The 20417-nt window shown below is 42.4% G+C and overlaps 1 protein-coding gene across 1 annotated transcript in view; it reads left to right on the top strand.

Annotated features, from left to right (window-relative positions):
* The window catches only part of LOC306960586 (piezo-type mechanosensitive ion channel component 2-like), a 116695-nt gene extending 114381 nt beyond the window's left edge, over positions 1–2314 (top strand). Inside the window, exons 55-56 of the mRNA XM_079553017.1 lie at positions 688–829; positions 2176–2314. Of these exons, the coding sequence (XP_079409143.1) occupies positions 688–829; positions 2176–2277 (244 nt within the window). The 3' untranslated portion in view covers positions 2278–2314. The remainder of the gene's footprint in view (positions 1–687; positions 830–2175) is intronic.
* The last annotated feature ends 18103 nt before the right edge of the window (positions 2315–20417 follow it).

The following is a 20417-nucleotide window of genomic DNA, read 5'->3' as shown; positions in this document are numbered from 1 at the left end:
CAATTTTTTGATCATCATCTATTTCAGTTCTGTTCATCACAGAGCAATGCATGGAGCGAAGGCCATGCGTGGCAAATTTGTGCATATCCCGTTTATACTGCCGACTCTTGGGGAAATATACAGTGACAACCATATGTTTACATACACACCATAAAAAGACACATCTGCATTTTTTTTTCTCACTGTCTGACATGAAACCAGAATGAACTTTTATTTTTCTTCAATTCAAATTTTTAAAATTATTTCTATTTGTCAAATTCCAGAAGAATGAGAGATAGAATTTTCTACATAATTGTTTATTACTTTTTACAAAGTTAGAAGTTTACATCCACTAAGATTACTATACCTTTAAACAATTTGGGAAAGCCCGGATGACGATGTCATCATTTCCCTACGAGGTTTACCGTAACCTTAGTCATTATTATTTACTTTTTCACTTGTAAACAGTTTATGCCTCAATCAAATTTATAAATTCATTTATTTCATAAACCCTCTCAAAAAACATTATTTTGTCACCCAAAACATGCACAGTAGGATTCTAGGATAGGATCCTGATTCTGGAGATGGGTCCCTGGGTGGTGAATTGTTGTCGCCCACCTTCAGACTTTGTGCTTGGCTGTTACTAGCTGATAAGAGGGAATCCAATATACTGTATCCTTATTCATCCTTTTCATGTCTGCCCTGTAGAATCATGGGACTGTATGCCTCGGTGGTGCTGGTCATTGGGAAGTTTGTGAGAGAGTTCTTCTCTGGGATCAGCCACTCCATCATGTTTGAGGAGCTGCCGTGTGTGGACCGCATCCTCAAGCTGTGCACCGACATCTTTTTGGTGAGGACTCAATCAATCAATCAAAACTTTATTTATATAGGGCTTTTCATACAAAGTTGTAACGCATAGTGCTTTACATATTAAAAACCGTGTCCGGCCAACCAACCACCCACCCTTGCAACGACACAAATGTAACATTGTGACCAGACGACACAAATGTAACACTGTGACCAGACGACACAAATGTAACATTGTGACCAGACGACACAAATGTAACACTGTAACCAGACGACACAAATGTAACATTGTGACCAGACGACACAAATGTAACACTGTGACCAGACGATGCACAAATGTAACACTATGACCAGACGACACAAATGTAACATTGTGACCAGACGACACAAATGTAACACTGTGACCAGACGACACAAATGTAACACTATGACCAGACGACACAAATGTAACATTTTGACCAGACGACACAAATGTAGCACTGTGACCAGACGATGCACAAATGTAACACTGTGACCAGACGACACAAATGCAACATTGTGACCAGACGACACAAATGTAACACTGTGACCAGACGACACAAATGTAACATTGTGACCAGACGACACAAATGTAACACTGTGACCAGACGATGCACAAATATAACACTGTGACCAGACGATGCACAAATGTAATACTGTGACCAGACGACACAAATGTAACATTGTGACCAGACGACACAAATGTAACACTGACCAGACGACACAAATGTAACACTGTGACCAGACGATGCACAAATGTAACTCTATGACCAGACGACACAAATGTAATATTGTGACCAGACGACACAAATGTAACACTGTGACCAGACGATGCACAAATGTAACACTGTGACCAGACGACACAAATGTAACACTGTGACCAGACGACACAAATGTAACACTGTGACCAGACGACACAAATATAACACTGTGACCAGACAAACGCACAAATGTAACACTGTGACCAGACGACACAAATGTAACACTGTGACCAGACGACACAAATGTAACACTGTGACCAGACGACACAAATATAACACTGTGACCAGACAAACGCACAAATGTAACACTGTGACCAGACGACACAAATGTAACACTGTGACCAGACGACACAAATGTAACACTGTGACCAGACGACACAAATGTAACACTGTGACCAGACGACACAAATGTAACACTGTGACCAGACGACACAAATGTAGCACTGTGACCAGACGACACAAATGTAACACTGTGACCAGACGACACAAATGTAACACTGTGACCAGACGACACACATGTAACGTGGTGACCAGACAACGCACAAATGTAACACTGTGACCAGACGACACAAATGTAACACTGCTCTCTGCTGTGGCTGTTGTGTTGCAGGTGAGGGAGACTGGGGAACTGGAGTTGGAGGAGGAACTTTACGCCAAACTCATCTTCCTTTATCGATCTCCAGAAACTCTGATCAAATGGACCCGGCGATGACACCATTAGATCATTTTAGAACTTCAATGAAACTGCAAGTGGACTTCAAACATGGAGTAATGATGGATATCAAATTTTCTTTGAGATGGCTTAGAATAGATACAGCCAAAATGACTTTACCAATTGGGTTTAAAAGGGATGCACACTTTATTGTTCTGATGCGATCGCAGCTGTTTTACTCCCGTTGGTCTTCGCGTGGCTTTACTCTGCGGCCATCTTAAATCCCGCTTCCCGCTGCACTTACAAAATAAGTCATTATATACTCCTGCTACAGGCACAGTTTATGTCAACAAGGTGTGACAATGAAGACAATCACAAAATATATCACAAAACATTACTAAACTCAGCGCCATGAACGGTGTGGGGCAGCCCAATGAGAAATGTGCATTATAAAAAGTCAGTCCGCTTTGTAGTACCTAAAGCAGGTTTTGCCCTGACGTTACCTCGGAAACCCTCCAATCCAACTTTGTAGTACAGGACCTATCAGGAAATCCTCCGTTTGTTACTGCGCCAGTTCCATAGACTGTGTTTTTGAGCTACCCTGTCAGGTTTAGACGACCTGCTCACTGTTCCTTGGGAGATTTCGGACAGGAGGGTTCATGAGTCAAATGTAGTGTTATGTACCTATTTAAGAGCTATTTTTGAGTCATGATTCAAACCTACATTCACGCAGGTTTGAGTCATTGTGTTTATGCCTGTCATTTGTCTACTGCTGAAATGCAATGTAAATGTATTTCCCCACATTTTGTTGCATAATAGCATTTTTGCTGCCCAATCACTACACCGCATTCCAAATTATTATGCAAATTGTATTTCAGTGTACAAACGGCAAAGAAGAGTTTTTCAATGAAACTGGTACCAACTGGTATTGTGTCTCAAGACTCTTTGAATCACCGACATCGATCTCAGACGCCTCTGATGATTAGTTTTCAGGTTAAGCCCAGTTAAGGGAAAAACTACTGAAAAAGGATGTTCCACATTATTAAGCAGATCATCATTTTCAAGCAATATGGGAAAGAAAAAGGATCTCTGCTGAGGTAGGAAAACCTTCAATATTTCACAAAAGATTAAGTGTAATCATTGTACTGTTAAGGGATGTGTGGCTGATTCAAAGCACACACGGGTTTGTGCAGATAAAGGCACAATATTTTTTTCTCAAAATATAGTAAAGGTTTTGGCTTTTTTATACGCTGACATGAAAACTAAGAATGCTAAGATAAGAAACTAGCTAAAAATCTCTATCTATATTCTCACCTGCCGTGTCTCGCCTGGACAGTTCCCTCACACACACACACACACACACACACACTGAAAATAGAACGCGACTCCAATGACATATTATTGTGCATCGAGTTTAGGCTATTCTTAACTTTATAAATGATATAAATGATAAATCAGGTTAATTATGTCTTATAAGAGGAGAGGAAAACGACTTGCAAAATTATAAGGTAAAAGGACTATCTGTATTTCTGTCACACACACACACATTCAACAGCTCTAACGATTAAACCAACAGAGAACAGAGAGAGCCGTTCATTTCCAACATGGCCGTCCAACTTTTATCATGAAATGTTTTAGTTGTGGAGAATGACAGTCGTACAGTCACTGAAGTAACTGGAGTAGAGCTAAAGAAGAACATGTAAAGAGTGTCCTGTGGAATGTGAAAGAATAAACTCTATGAGCTCTGGCAATGTTGGGTGTATTTCTTTCTGAAACCACTAGATGGAGCCGAGTCTCTACACCACGGATAATCTGTGACATTTGTGTGGGGGAAAAAAAAAAGAAATCAGCTTTTCAAGCAAGTGTCTTATTCTTGTGTCTAATTGAGTCTATTTTCCCAGAGTAACCACAGAAAGGTGTTTGATATTGAGTTCCATTTTCTTGATTGAGCTGGAATCTTAATATGTCGCCTGAGCTGTGTTGTTTTGACTCGTGATGTGCATACATTTTAAAAAGTAAACAGTCAAACTCTCTTCTCTCTTCTCTGACTTGTCCCTTTCACTTTAATGCTACTTTTACTAATTTTTTTGTTTATTTAAACCAATTCACCTTTTTTGGTTTCCTGCGTCTGACATCGTCTTATGTAGATCTGTGTGTCGTACAGCATTCGTCATGTTGATGCATCAATACAAAAACTATATCAATAATGATAAGGACTCAATCGAAAAGGGATCTAAAATCCACCTAAGAAGGAATCAATTCAGTCTGAACTCTGCTGGCCTGTACACTATTGATAATGTGAAATTGAGTCTACAGGTGTCCCAGCATGTCTTTTCCGGATGATTATTGGTGATTTGTAGTTCAGTGTGAGAGCATTCTTACAGCATTCACAGTAATCACTGTTTTCTCTCACACCTGAGCTACAGAAAGATACAAACCCACGTTACTTGTGATGGAGAGGGCAGCGAGCAGCAACAGGCTGGTGTCTAGCAGAGGACAAATCTGAAGCAAAGGCATGAACCAGTCAGTTTCTCAATGTTTAAATATTATAGTCACAATACGGAGGTAGCAGCAAAGGTTTTGTTTTCACATATAAACAAAATTGCAAGTCCACACGATCTCCAACCATATACTGCAATGCGAGAATGGGAGCGATTTTATTTAGTTTCATATTTATACCTATACACACACATTCGCCCGATTCTTGACACTATTCCCAATGTCTGCAGCAGTGCGGGACCACATCCATGTTCCATTCATTAAACACACACTCACGGTTTTCAACAGTTTGTGACGCTGCATGAAGCCTCTCCCCGAAATATCAAATTCCGTCCACATCTGTGATCCTCGGTCACACATGTGGATGTGTGGCGTTCGTGACTTGTCATCATCATGTGTAAACCTAACATAAAGGAGGTGTTATAGGAGGCATACAGCTCCTCCTCCATTTGGATGCTCGCTGTCATGGCTGACGATGACGCACGTCCAGGTCAACGAAGAGGGCGAGCAGCGTCCTAAACTTATGTACACTTCTCAGATGCAGCCCTTTGTCTCTCTCCTCCATTTGCAAACTATGAGTGGCAATGAATCAGGAGAGGATTTTTTTTTTTTTAACTTTACTGGTTTTTCCCACCTCCTGAAAGTGCACATTGTTGTGTCCTTGGGCAAGACACTTCACCCACATTGCCCCCAGTGTCTGCGTACATTGGCGTATGAATGAGAGTACAAATGGGTGAGTGGATCCTTGCTGTAAAGCGCTTTGAGTGCCTAATGTAGGTGGAAAAGCGCTTTATAAGTTGAGACCATTTACCATTTACCATTTTTACTTTACAGTCTCTGTCATTCTGCAATCTTACAGACTATCACTTTAAAGTCCAGTAAATATCAACCGTTTTCTATTTTATCTTGAAAACATGTAGTGTATTACAATACTTACAAATATGGACCAACTTATAGCAGATTCTGTCTGTTCTGTGTGGAAAGTGCATTGGAGAAATGGTCCTTTGGAAAATGGTCCAGGTTCCCATTTTGAAGTCTCTGGAAGAAAGCTGTGGGATATAAAACATTTGTGTGGTTTATGTTTTTACTCATGTTCAGAGAAAACTAAACCCGACTAAAAGTAACTTTTGGCTGCAGTGTCTTCATTGAGAAATAAGTGCATTTTTCCATTTAAAAAGGAGAAACAACACAAAAGTAGACAAAACGTGGGCATTCATATAATCCTGGAGCTGTGCACATCAAGTTGAACCAGGATAGAACAACCGGATGTTCCTCACTGAAATGGAAACAAACCATAACTTGGAAAACCCTGTGTGTGTGTGTGTGCGTGTGTGTGTGTGTGTGTGTGTGTGTGTGTGTGTGTGTGTGTGTGTGTGTGTGTGTGTGTGTGTGTGTGTGTGTGTGTGTGTGTGCGTGCGTGCGTGCGTGTTTAAATACACTTGCAGGGCGTGAACACACACATCCTGTTAGATGATGCTAAAGCCGTTCTATTTACTCGTGTATTACAATGTTGGAAAGAATTTGCTGTCACCAAATACCAGTCACGAGCTTTAACACTGGATTTATTTTTCTTTCACCCCATACTCAGTTGTGGTGAACTACTCTTGAAGCCACATCCGCCTATTGGGGTAGACTGACAGGAGTGAGGCTGCCAATCTGCGCCAGCTGCCCCAACCTCTCACAAGCCACACAAGTCTTCTATCCCTATCCCCCATCACTATTGTTCTGACTATTGTTAGTTCACTGGAGAATAAGACGGATTATATTCATCTGCTAAGCTCTTCCCAGAGGATGGTGAAAGACTGTTGTGGAGCGGAGGGAGCTGCGCAGAAGGAAGAGGAAGGAGGAGGAGCTGACCAGTGCAGGACACCACGCTTTGAAACAGGGATGAACCCAGGAGGCGGTGCACCGTTCCAGAGGAGACTGAAGCCAGTGCTCCGGTTTCCCCAACCTCCAAGATTATGCTGCTTAGGTCGACCCACAGGACTAACCCAACACCTGAATAACGCAATTTCTACGTACAGTTTTACAATGACAAATAAAGCACAGCAGGTGCAGACACCCCTCAATGAGAGGATTTAAACTGCGTTCCAAATTATTATGCCAATGATATTTCAGTGTAAAAAAAATAAAGGTTTTTCAATGAAACTCATGGATGGTGTCGTGTCTTGGCGCTCTATGAATCACTGACATTAATCTCAGAGACCTGGGATGATTAGTTTTCAGGTTAAGCCCAGTTAAGGGAAAAACTACAGAAAAAGGTCGTTCCACTTTATTAAGCAGATCATCATTTTCAAGCAATATGGGAAAGAAAAAGGATCTCTCTGCTGATGAAAAGCAGAGAGATCCTGCAAGGCATTCAAATAGTTGAATGCCTTGGTCTAGGTATGAAAACCTTTGATATTTCATGAAAGATTAAGCTTATTCATAGTACTGTTAAGAGATTTGTGGATGATTCAGACACACTCGGGTTTGTGCAGATAAAGGCACAAAAAGGACGGTTTCTGCCAGACAAACACATCAGATTAAGAGAACAGCTGCTACAAAGCAGCATACAGGTATTTGAAGCTGCTGGGCCTCCCCTAAACTGTTCATTGAAGCTGAAGCAGAAACGGCTGCAGTGGCTCAGAAATACATGAAGACTCATTTTCAAACAGTCTTGTTCAATGATGAGGCCGTGTGACCCTGGATGGTCAAATCAATGGAGTAGTGAATGGTTGGTGAATGGCCACCATGTCCCAACAAGGCTGTGACGTCAGTAAGGAGGGGGCGGAGTCATGTTTTGGGCCAGAATCATGGGAAAGAAGAGCCGTGCTTTCCCAAACAAGCTCATCTTCATGCATGACAACGCACCATGTCCTGCTGTAAAGAATACCTCTGCATCACTGGCTGCAATGAGCATAAAAGGAGAGATACTCATGATGTGGACCCCCTCCTCCCCTGACCTCAACCCTATTGAAAACCTTTGGAACCTCAACAAGCAAAACATCTATGAGGGTGGGAGGCAGTTTTCATTCAAACAGCAGCTCTGGGAGGCTATTCTAAAATCCTGCAAAGAAATCCAAGCAGAAACTGTCCAAAAACTCACAAGTTTAATGGATTTAAGAATTTTGAAGCTGCTCAAAAAAGGGCTTCTATTGTAAAATATAACGTGAACAGGTCACGTTATATTTTACAATAGAAACCCTTTTTTTTAAGATGTGTTTGGATTGAAAAAGCTTTTTATTTCAGTAAATATGACCAACTAGTGCTGCAAATTCAACAAACGACCATTTTCAGTTAATTACAAGCTTTAAAATGTATTGAAACGATGAGTTGATTAATAATTTATTTTTGAAAAAAGTACTGTTTTACTGAGATTTTCAACCACATTTAAATAATCCTCTACCAGTTAAAGACTTGAAAATTATGCTGACTCTCATTTGAGTTGACAGTTTAGAAAATCTTAGAAAAATGTCATTTGCATAATAATTTGGAACAAGGTGTATAAGCTGCACTATCTCTGTTAGCACTTGCAAGTGTGTTGCTTTTTGATTTATAAGGAATTCATCAAGGTTATGACTGAGATGGCCGCACACATGTCCCAATATGACACATTAAGATGTTTTTAGATTGTAATGCCTCGTCACAGTCCTGGCTCATTTACAATGACGTGAGTCAGACGTTTGTCCCGGCCTGCAGCTGTTCTCACTTGTTTGAGGCTCGCTGCACATGCGCAAAGGGATTTTGGAAAAGAGGACTTGTTTTATACTTTTTAAGCTTGTATCTTGTAGCACTTTGGTCAACTTGGTTGTTTTTAAAGTGTGTAGTTGCAGAGTCAAGTCACATTTACATTCATATACACACCAAGCAGTGTCAGAATGAACACTGAAGCTTTTGCTGTGAGGAAGTGTCATAAATAACATGGAAACAGGACAGCGTTGAGTGTAACTGCAGCCTCTCCCAGCCTTACAGTGAATCAAAAGTTATTGGAGTTATTGTTTGGGTGGTTCCCTGTCTGTCTCCGTGCGGTTCCCCCCGATGTCTCTGGAGTCATTCTCATTGCACAACGGCAATAACACCATGAGGAAATACGACTTGTGCTCACATCAAGAGTCAAACCCCCATCATCATGTTGACATGCGGCGCTGGGTGGACTTCGGTCTGCTTGTTTTCTATATGGACTATGTGCATAGGTCTTATCATGTGAGTGTTTTATGGCGGTGCATATGCTCCATGTTCGTAAGGTCAGCCCACGTTACTAAGACACCTGTGAAACAATGGAAAGCCGTCCACTCTTCTGACAAACAGGTTGAACTGGACCCAACATGCCACACATTCCACCTGACTGAAAGTCCGGCATATCACACCGCTGCATTTAGTGAGAATTGTTTCACTTTGAAATATCTTGTTACACAATGCTGTGACTTTCATTGGAAAGACTTTGTTTGTTTGTTTGTTTGTTTGTTTGTTTGTTTGTTTGTTTGTTTGTTTGTATACTTTATCGTCCCCGTAGGGAAATTTGTCCTCTGCATTTAACCCATCCTTCGATGCCGCTGGGGCGACCCGTAAAGAGCAGTGGTCGACGGCAGTGCCGCGCCCGGGGACTTTGTACCAAACCCACTGTTACTCAGTCATAAAGTATCCGTAAACAGTATCAGCATTTCTATAACATACAGAGTGTCTAAATACACTCCCCAGAGTATGTTTAGCCTTTTTTTAAATGTGTCCAACCCTTTTCCTAACCGGAACCAGACCTATAGGGATGACAAGGAGGTATCCAGGTAAGACTCACACAAACCTTAGCTTCCGACTATTGAATTGAACGTTGTTCAATGGATTAAGAAAACGCTTCAAACATACACATTTTTTTGTAGTATTAAAAATATTTTAATATCACCATTTTTTATTTTATGTTATTTTGGAACAACTACTTATACATTAAGTAGCATTTTATATGATCTTTAGATCACCTTTTGTATACTTTTAATATATTGAATAGTGTTAAAGTAGTGTTAAAATGGAACAAATATAGTTGATGTTTAGTATATTTAAGATGCACCTGTGAAATGCACTTAAGTACGTATTTTAAGTGTGTTACAGTGACATTCTATAGTATAATAAATGTGTATTAGCAGCATGCTTCTGTTCTTTTAATATGTAATTAAAAATATGCAAAAAAAAGTTATTATCCATCCATCCATTTTCTTCCACTCATCTGTTTCCAGGTCGTGGGGGCAGCTGTTGGAGCTGCCCAAATCACATGGACCCAGCCTCTTATAGCGCCTCCTGCAGGTGGTGGGTCCACGGAAGGACGGCCTCATGGTTCTAACAGGGCCTGTTGGTCTCTCATAAGGGGCTTCTGACCCGCTCTTTGTCTGACCCGTCACCTAGGACCTGTTTGCCCTGGGAGATCCGACAACAGAGCTCCAGGATCATGCGGGCGCTCAAACCCCTCCACCACGTTTAGGTGACCGTTCCAGGAGGGAGCTAGAAGTTAATATTAGTACACTTTAAACACCTTAAAGTGTACTGTTACATAATGTGAACACATATTAGGAAGCATACTAATAGTACAATAAAAACACATTTAGGTATCAGGTAAACTTTACTTCTACTGAAATATATTTTGTAACATAAAAACTAGGATAAAAACTTAAAGAGGGGGTATTATCCTTTTTTCAATCACATAGCAACAGTCTATAGCACACTACAATGATGACCAAACCTTCTGTTGGTCTGTAAATTAGAATAACTGCCTTGTATAAAATGTCTCTCTCAAAATGGCTGTAGTGAATGTCTTGAAATAGGCCTCTGTCTCTTTAAGAACCTCTGACCCTTTCCGACACGCCCCCTCCACACGCTGTCTGTGGCATCAGTGGGGAGGGGGTTCTGCTGAGGAGCAGTGGTTGGTTACTCGGCTGGTGACGAAAGCTCGGAGGCGTCTCCAGGAGGTGGGGGCGTTCCTAGGAGGACTCAGGCAAACCTATCCCTAAAATGGCCGCCATCAGAGTTTTTACAGATTACTCAAATATACGTGAATGTGCCAAGGCAACACTTCAGGCATGTTTTTAATGAGGGAATGACATAATAACATGATGTAAAGCTTGAAAAAGTCGATTTTGCATAATACCCCCCCTTTAAGTCACTGAAAAACTGGACTCCTTAAAGGAATAGGCCACCGTTTTTACATACTGAGATATGTTCTTACCTAACCTTAGTCGAGCTAATATATCCCCGTCTGGTCTTTGTCCGTGCGCTCTGTCACGCAAACGGAGCACATACGCAGCCTCTCTCACATGTCACATAGCTCCAAACAAGCTCACGATAGAAGCTACCAAGCTCTTCCACGTGTTCCCTATTTAAATAAAGTTACGTGAAGTGTTTTTATGTGAAGTATATTTACACAGAAATGTAACATGTCGATTTTATAAGCAGATAAAAAGGGGTACTATATTGTGAGGCGTAATGATACGAGGAGCAAAACGTCCGCGCAGTAACTCCTAAAGACTTCCCCCGCTCACTTCCGTCAATAGAAGCTGCGTGACTTGTACAGAGCCTTTTACAACAAGCAGAAAATATATTTTGGGAAAGTGCTTGCGCATTCCTACCTCATGGTCGAGGTCCTGAGTCCTGTGTCGTCGTCCGGGGTGAGTTGGAAATCTGTGAAACATTACTACACTACATACTTTCTGCTTGTTATCACAGCCCAGTACGATGCACGTAAACGGCATTGTTCACAAGTTATCCACGCTTCTTCAACTGTTCTCTGCTGCTCTACAAGTCACGCAGCTTCTATTGACGGAAGTGAGCGGGGGAAGTCTTTAGGAGTTACTGCGCGGACGTTGTGCTCCTCGTATCATTACGCCTCACAATATAGTACCCCGACATGCTACATTTCTGTGTAAATATACTTCGCATGAAAACACTTCACGTAACTTTCTTTAAATAGGGAACACGTGGAAGAGCTTGGTAGCTTCTATCGTGAGCTTTTTTGGAGCTATATGACATGTGGGAGAGGCTGCGTATGTGCTCCGTTTGCGTGACAGAGCGCACGGACAAAGACCAGACGGGGATATATTAACTCGGCTACGGTTAGGTAAGAACATATCTCAGTATGTAAAAACGGTGGCCTATTCCTTTAACACTTACTGGGCCAGATCTTGTGACTGGCACAGTCCGTGCGCAACTCGAAACGCAACGTGGTGCACGTGCGATCTTGCATGTGGCGCAGATTTTTGAGCTAAAGGCTGCGCCACATGGGAGAGGGCGTTATTTAAGAAAAAGAGGTGACTGAGGCCTGGTTCATTACAAGCAGCACAATTGAAAACAAAAGCGAAATTGCCTTGAAAAGTCTGTTTGAGCGTCTGTGACGCACGGGTTTACTTTGATAGATGAACGCGCACACCCCTAACACAAACAACAGTTTTCCATAAATAAACCACACATGCCTCAAGTGCCACAACACCAGGTCTGATCTGCGTTTTATGTAGACATTTCCAGCGTGTGTCAGTCTTTACTTCCTGATGATGCTCCTTGTGTAGCCACAGCTCAGTCCAAATTACAATTCAGCCGCTCCAAGAATCCTGCAGCTGTAGCGCAAATGTTCCAATACGCTACAGTATTCTTGCAACTGCTACATAACTCTGCAACTCCTCCGCAGCCGATATGACAGTTTCTGATCATTTAAATCCTGTACATTTCGTAACTTTGTGCATTCGAACGGTGCCTGCTGCCTCTCTGTCCCGCCCGCTCACCTTGGATCTGCAGCGAGTGGCTGCAGCCGCGGAGGGACACTTTTATTTCTTTAATCTTTATTAAACATTGCGCTGCATCAGCATGTTACGCGTTTACAAGAGACCCCCCCCCCCCCCCCCCCCCTCGCAACCCCCCGCCTTCCGCAGGTCTGGGGAAAGCATGGGGAGGGGGCGGCACCACAACATTGCAATGCGAGTCTGTCCCCCCCTCCTGTCCTGCCCACTTTTAGCGCCAGGTATGACACTGAAGATTGCAAGGAGCGCCACCCGTCTGCGCAGTCGTCTGCTCTACAGCCTGCGCCATGAACCACAAGATCTGGCCCACTAAGTTTTCTGTTCACTTGTTCTGGCTGTCACACTTGTGACGGAGGAGACTCCTGATCTCTGACACGGATGTTCCTGGGAAGCGTTCCCTCACAGTGCCTGAAAACATAAATAATAGTTTTTTTTAAGAAAATGAATAAATTCAAAATAATGATAAACTGTTCAACACTTACCTGTAACTACATTCACTTTGTGTAGATCGAACTATTCTTTACTTTCCTGTCACTGTTGACCCCCCCAGACACTCTTTCCAAAGACAAGAGTGTCCAGATCTTGGACAGAGGGATACTCTTGATGTATTGAGCCTATCATCAAGTTTGTTGCGACTTTAACATCAGCTCCACCCTGTGCTATCTGTTGACAAAACACAACGGTAGACATCTGGAGGGATGCAATAAAGAGTACATGATGTATATACACTGAAGTATTTAAAACACAGAGGCACGATTGGTTTAGCACTGCCACGTGTGCCCTGGAGACAACATGGTCAAGTCCGTGGCTGAGTAGCCAATACTGGGATGCAACAAATCATGACTGACTGCTACGTTAATGCAGCCAGAGGAATCGCAACTCATTTGGTGACAAAAAAAAGGTACAAAGGTAAAAAAACAGGGCACTTTTGAATCCCCATAATGCTCTGCGGCAGAGGCAGGTTGGCGCGTCAATGAAAAGAAGCATAAACAAAGAGAAGAGCGCATTTGTACAAATACAGCGTTGTTTGAGCAAAACACAAGTAGTCCGTGTGGCACATAAATGTGACAAAGACACTGGATGGAAAATCTATCGATGTATTAGCTGATGCAAACTACAGATTGAATGCCATTTTTTCAGGTTACGTTGTGGAGGATGCTAGGCTACATGACGGCAAATCATTCATAAATGGTTCATGTGCAGACTAGACCATAACCTCTGCTGAAGTAAACATTGTGTGTCTCAACGTCAGGAGGGGCAGTTTATTGTTTCTACCGAGGCTCTCCACTCATGTCCTGAGTCCTGAACAGTCTTGGAATATCAGTCTTTGACTCCACCATATGTAACACTCTTGAGGAGAAGGACTGGTCCAAGAATCTCGACCAAATCAACAAATCAACTATTTCAGGGGGGGTATTATGCAAAATGGACTTTTTCAAGCTTTACACCATGTTATTATGTCATTCCCTCATTAAAAACATGCCTGAAGTGTTGCCTTGGCACATTCACGTATTTTTGAGTAATCTGTAAAAACTCTGATGGCGGCCATTTTAGGGATAGGTTTGCCTGAGTCCTCCTAGGAACGCCCCCACCTCCTGGAGACGCCTCCGAGCTTTCGTCACCAGCCGAGTAACCAACCACTGCTCCTCAGCAGAACCCCCTCCCCACTGATGCCACTGACAGCGTGTGGAGGGGGCGTGTCGGAAAGGCTCAGAGGTTCTTAAAGAGACAGAGGCCTATTTCAAGACATTCACTACAGCCATTTTGAGAGAGACATTTTATACAAGGCAGTTATTCTAATTTACTGCATTTACAGACCAACAGAAGGTTTGGTCATCATTGTAGTGTGCTATAGACTGGTGCTATGTGACTGAAAAAAGCATAATACCCCCTCTTTAAAAATACCTTATGTTTTGACCAAAAGTGATGGCAGATGCTACAAACTCTCCAGACCTTACCAGATGAAAAAACAGATCCACTCTGTCTCTATCCACCTCCTTGGAACCTTAATGATTGTGAAAGATGACGTCAAGTCTACTGGAGATCTCTGCTCAACCAAATGGAGGACACTGCACTTGCACTGTAAGTCACAGTGCATATAATATCTTTTATTAGAATGTACAAAATCACTTTTTATTTAAACGATCTGTATCCTGCTATTTTAGCCATTCCAAAGTTAAGTATAGGCATTTATATGATATATTGTACCTCTACCACTATGCAGCACTCATTTTTGTGATAATTCTAAGTGTTTTCTGGAGGTATTTTTCAAACCCTGAAGACACAACGCTTCGATCCAGTTAACTCCGCCCCCTCTCTCAGCTCATACAACTTTACCGTGATATAAATAAACAGCAATAAGTGACGATGCAGTTTATAAGGAGTCGACATCTGCAGCACAGTTTGATAAATGGCTAACACACAAGCTAACACGTGTTTGGATAAACTCACCGCTTTGGTCCATCGCTGTTTATGTGATGGGATTCGCGTTGGTTATAAAAGTGAATCCACTTTGATTCTGGTGAAGGTTCACCAAACATCCATCAGAGACAGTCACAGAAAAACACTATTTTGGTGAAAGTCGCTGAATCCCGGAGAAAAAAACAACTTCTGACGAGTGGCCTCTTCTTTAGGAAGGTTGAATAAAGTCCTCGTAGCCAAACGCGCTTCTTTTTCTCCTTTTATCGTTAGGTAAGAATAAAGAACAGGTGTGTCCAGAGTAGGTTATAACGAGCTCCATCTTCAGCTGCAGCGCAAACATGACGTCTGTTCAGACGCTCAGGGGGTGTGTTTGTTTTGGCCTCAGCTGACCTGGAAGCACCTCGGGCACATTTCTTTTATTTATTTATTTTTTCCTTTTTTTTCTCTTTGTTTCTTTCTTACGACAGAAATAATGAAAAAAGCTGTTTTACAAATGAAAATCAGACTGTAAGACATTACATTACAGACGTCGAGCACTTCCGTTCCGCTGTGATGACACAACTGAACACTCAGTCGTTCACCAGGAGAGGGAGGAGCAGCTGCTCAGACAGCAGGATTGAGGAGGATTACTGAGAACTGCGTGAATGAAGCCACAAACCACTCTGGGGGTGTTTTTGATAAGGAAATAGCATAACAACATGGCTAAAAGCTCTAAAAAGTTGATTTTGCATGATATAGGTCCTTTACATTCAAAGTATCAGTTACTTACAATATTATTCATTTTCAGTAGCAAAAACGAAACACTATGTATAATTTGATTTGCATTTAATGTTGTCTTTTTGATGGTCCTCAAACAAAAGTCCAATAAATGTTAAAATGTGAATGTGAACATTAGTCCTAAATGAATAATTATTATAGATTTAGGAGATAGGATCTAGGATAGTGATATAGAGATTTAGGAGATAGGATCTAGGATAGTGATATAGAGATTTAGGAGATAGGATCTAGGATAGTGATATAGAGATTTAGGAGATAGGATCTAGGATAGTGATATAGAGATTTAGGAGATAGGATCTAGGATAGTGATATAGAATCTTAAGTCAGGAGAACATTTTCCACTCATTGCTGGCGATAGAGGGTATTCTGAACAAGCTGAAACAGGACTGGTGATAACCGGTCTCAGGTTGTGCAACTTGATTGTGTGGCTTCAATGTGACATTTGACGAGATGTTCTGGGAAAGGGGGGGAGAACCGTGTTGTCCCAGCCTTTCTTGAAGGTAAAACAAAGAGACGGCCTCTGTACTTCAGCCCTCGCAGACTATGAGGTAAAGCAAGTTTATTTGTAGAGCACAGTTCATAACAAGGCACCTCAAAGTGCTTCACAGTGGCATAAAACGACAAAAGGCAGTTCTATTATCTAAAGACTTATACATTATATATTAAGGTGGTCCTTAAAATGTAAATTTAGAAAATGTAAGCTCCAGCCCTTGGAATTCATTGCATGTCACATTTATCGAACTTGAAGTTTTACCCCAGGACAGCCTAACAGATGTATGTGGGAGTGAAAAAAGCAATATGATTTGAAATGAAAAGAGATATAGAAAAGAAAGAATCCCCTCTGAAAACGTCTTTGTAACAAATATATCAATAAAATAATACAATTTGGGGGATTTTTATGCAAGAAACACTTTATTTTTTTTAAATGAAAACATCAAATGACAAAACATTTTTTTCTCATATTCATGTCAGTAATCGGCAGCAAACGTTATGTGCGTTGTACATACAATTTATATATTTTAACACAATTGGAGTCTTTTTAGTCTTTAGAACACAATTCTGTGACCTCCACAGGCTTCCAGAGCCTCGAGGCAAACCTCAAGGTCAGTGAGGCAGGGGAATGTTGTATTTTAAAATATATATATCAGGAGAGTTTTTGTGATTATTCAAACACAATTCAAGGCTTAAAAAATAATAATTTGAAGATTTACATGGGATTAAGGACCTTGTTGTTGGTCCTTTGTTGGCCTTGTGCAAAATACTCCCAGAGAAAGTGATGTAGTTGAAGTTACTGTTAAAATGCATTTCAAACAAAGTGAGTATTGGTTACCTAATAAAGCCACTTGTGATCTAACTTACTTTCTTTTAAAATAAAAGAATCAGTAAAGTACCCGTGTTACTTGTTAAAGGAGCAATCAGTAATCAGTAATCTGATACATTTTTCAAGGTAACTGTAGTAATATTGCCTCATACTAGCACATAATGCAAAAAGGATTAACTGAACAGTTTATTTTCTAAATTGGTAGATTTTATTATCACCATCAAACCACTGGCTGAAGGATCCACAGTCTATAAAACATGGACACTGATAGTTTATTATTACAAGTTTGTTTCATGTAGCACAAGTACAGAAAACCTCAGCCGGAGTCTGTGAAACCTGTCATTAACAATGGCAATAAAGATTATTATGATTCATTCCACTGGGCATATATATATATATATATATATAAAAAAAAAAAAAAAACTCTTCCTCACCCTCCGCGGGCGGTCTCTTTCTCCTCCTGCTCGGGTCCTCTACCAGAGGCCTGGGAGCTTGAGGGTTCTGCGCAGTATCTTTGCTGTTCCTAGAACTGCACTTTTCTGGACCGAGATGTCTGATGTATTTCCTGGGATCTGCTGGAGCCACTCCTCCAGTTTGGGGGTCACTGCCCCGAGTGCCCCAACGACCACGGGCACCACTGATGCCTTCACCCTCCAGGTTTTCTCCAGCTCTTCTCTGAGCCCCTGGTATTTCTCTAGTTTCTCGTGTTCCTTTTTCCTGATGTTGAAGTCGCTTGGTATTGCTATGTCGACCACAATGGCTTTCCTCTGCTCTTTGTCACCACCACAATGTCCGGTTGGTTCGCCATTACCATTTTGTCCGTCTGTATCTGGAAGTCCCACAGGATCTTGGCTCGGTCATTCTCGACCACCTTTGGAGGTGTTTCCCACTTTGACCTTGGGGTTTCCAGCCCATACTCTGCACAGATGTTCCTGTACACTATACCAGCCACTTGGTTATGGCGCTCCATGTAAGCTTTCCCTGCCAGCATCTTACACCCTGCAGTTATGTGCTGGATTGTCTCATTGGCCTCTTTGCACAGTCTACACCTGGGGTCTTGTCTGGTGTGGTAGATCTGGGCCTCTATTGCTCTGGTGCTCAAGGCCTGCTCCTGTGCAGCCATGATGAGTGCCTCTGTGCTGTCCTTTAGTCCGGCTCTGTCTAGCCATTGGTAGGATTTCTGTATATCCGCCACTTCAGTTATGTTTCGGTGGTACATGCCGTGTAGGGGCTTGTCCTCCCATGACGGGACCTCCAGCACCTCATCTTCTGTTCCCCATTGTCTGAGACATTCACTGAGCACGTCGTCTGTTGGAGCCTTGTCCTTGATGTACTTATGGATCTTGGATGTTTCATCCTGGATAGTGGCTCTCACACTCACTAGTCCTCGGCCTCCTTCCTTACGGCTAGCGTACAGCCTCAGGGTGCTGGATTTGGGGTGGAACCCTCCGTGCATGGTTAGGAGCTTTCGCGTCTTAACGTCTGTGGTCTGTATCTCATCCTTTGGCCAGCTTATTATTCCTGCAGGGTATCTGATTACTGGTAGGGCATAGCTGTTTATTGCCCGGGACTTGTTCTTGCCATTGAGCTGGCTTCTTAGGACCTGCCTTACTCGTTGGAGGTATTTGGCCGTAGCCGCTTTCCTTGTCACCTCTTCGAGGTTGCCATTTGCTTGTGGGATTCCGAGGTACTTGTAACTGTCCTCAGTGTCTGCTATTGTTCCTTCTGGGAGTGAGACCCCTTCTGTGTGGACTACCTTCCCTCTCTTAGTCACCATCCGACCACACTTCTCTAGTCCGAATGACATCCCAATGTCTGCACTGTATATCCGGGTGGTATGGATCAGTGAGTCGATGTCTCGCTCATTCTTAGCATACAGCTTGATGTCATCCATGTAGAGGAGGTGACTGATGGTGGCCCCGTTCCTGAGTCGGTATCCATAGCCAGTCTTGTTGATTATTTGGCTGAGGGGGTTCAGACCTATGCAGAACAGCAGTGGGGACAGGGCGTCTCCTTGGAATATGCCACATTTGATGGAGACTTGTGCAAGTGGCTTGCCATTGGCTTCAAGGGTGGTTTTCCACAACCTCATCGAGTTTGCAATGAAGGCTCTTAGAGTCCTGTTGATGTTGTATAGCTCCAGGCATTCAATGATCCAAGTATGTGGCATTGAGTCGTAGGCTTTCTTGTAATCAATCCAGGCAGTGCTCAGGTTAGTGTGTCGGGTTCTGCAGTCTCGAGCGACTGTTCTGTCTACCAGGAGCTGGTGTTTGGCACCTCTGGTATCTTTACCGATTCCCTTCTGAGCTGTGCTCATGTATTGATCCATGTGCTTACTTATCTTAGCCGCTATGGTGCCGGACATGAGCTTCCACGTTGTGGAGAGGCAGGTTATTGGCCGATAGTTGGATGGGACTGTACCCTTTGAGGGATCCTTCAGGATCAGGATTGTGCGCCCTTCGGTTAACCATTCAGGGTGATTCCCATCCCTCAGCAGCTGGTTCATTTGTGCTGCCAAGCGCTCATGGAGAGCCGTGAGTTTCTTAAGCCAGTAGGCGTGTATCATGTCAGGGCCTGGTGCTGTCCAATTTTTCATACCTGAGGCTCTTTCTTGGACGTCTGCCACTGTGATGGTAACTGGATTCTGTTCAGGGAGGTTGCTGTGGTCCTCTCTCAGAGCCACCAGCCACTGTGCATCACTGTTGTGTGCTGCCTCCTTCTCCCATATGCCTTTCCAGTACTGTTCAGTTTCCAGCCTTGGTGGGTCTGCTCTGTTATTGTTACCCTGCCACTGAGCGTACACTTTCGCTGGTTGAGTTGCGAACAGGCGATTTACTCGTCTGGCTTCGTTGTCTCTCGTGTATCTCTTTAGGCGGCTGGCCAAGGCTTGGAGCCTTTGTTTGGCAGTTTCCAATGCTTCAGGTATGGGCATCTGGCTGTACCTTTTGGGTACTTGCTTTTTCATTGCACCTTTCAAGGCCTCTGTCAATTGACTCACTTCCCTATATATATATATATATATATATATATATATATATATATATATATATATATATATATATGCCCAGTGGAAAGAATCATAATAATCTTTCCACTGGGCATATATATATATATACCATTGAAGTCAATGGCAAGCCACTTGCACAAGTCTCCATCAAATGTGGCATATTCCAAGGAGACGCCCTGTCTCCACTGCTGTTCTGCATAGGCCTGAACCCCCTCAGCCAAATAATCAATCAGCCACCATCAGTCACCTCCTCTGCATGGATGACATCAAAAAATCTTGATAACCATTCGATTGACAACCGTCTGTAACTTGCTTTGTACCAAACATCGTACATGTAACGAGACTGTTGTTGTAGCTGTGCTTCGCTTCTGTTCTGCTCATTTCTGTTAATTATATGAACATTTCATTAAGTGCTCTGTAAGGG

The sequence above is a fragment of the Gobius niger genome, assembly GCF_951799975.1.
Source record: "Gobius niger genome assembly, chromosome: 3".
NCBI classification, from domain to species: Eukaryota; Metazoa; Chordata; class Actinopteri; order Gobiiformes; family Gobiidae; genus Gobius; species Gobius niger.
The sequence above is the reverse complement of the archived record's forward strand: the minus strand, read 5'-3'. Positions and strand labels throughout refer to the sequence as shown.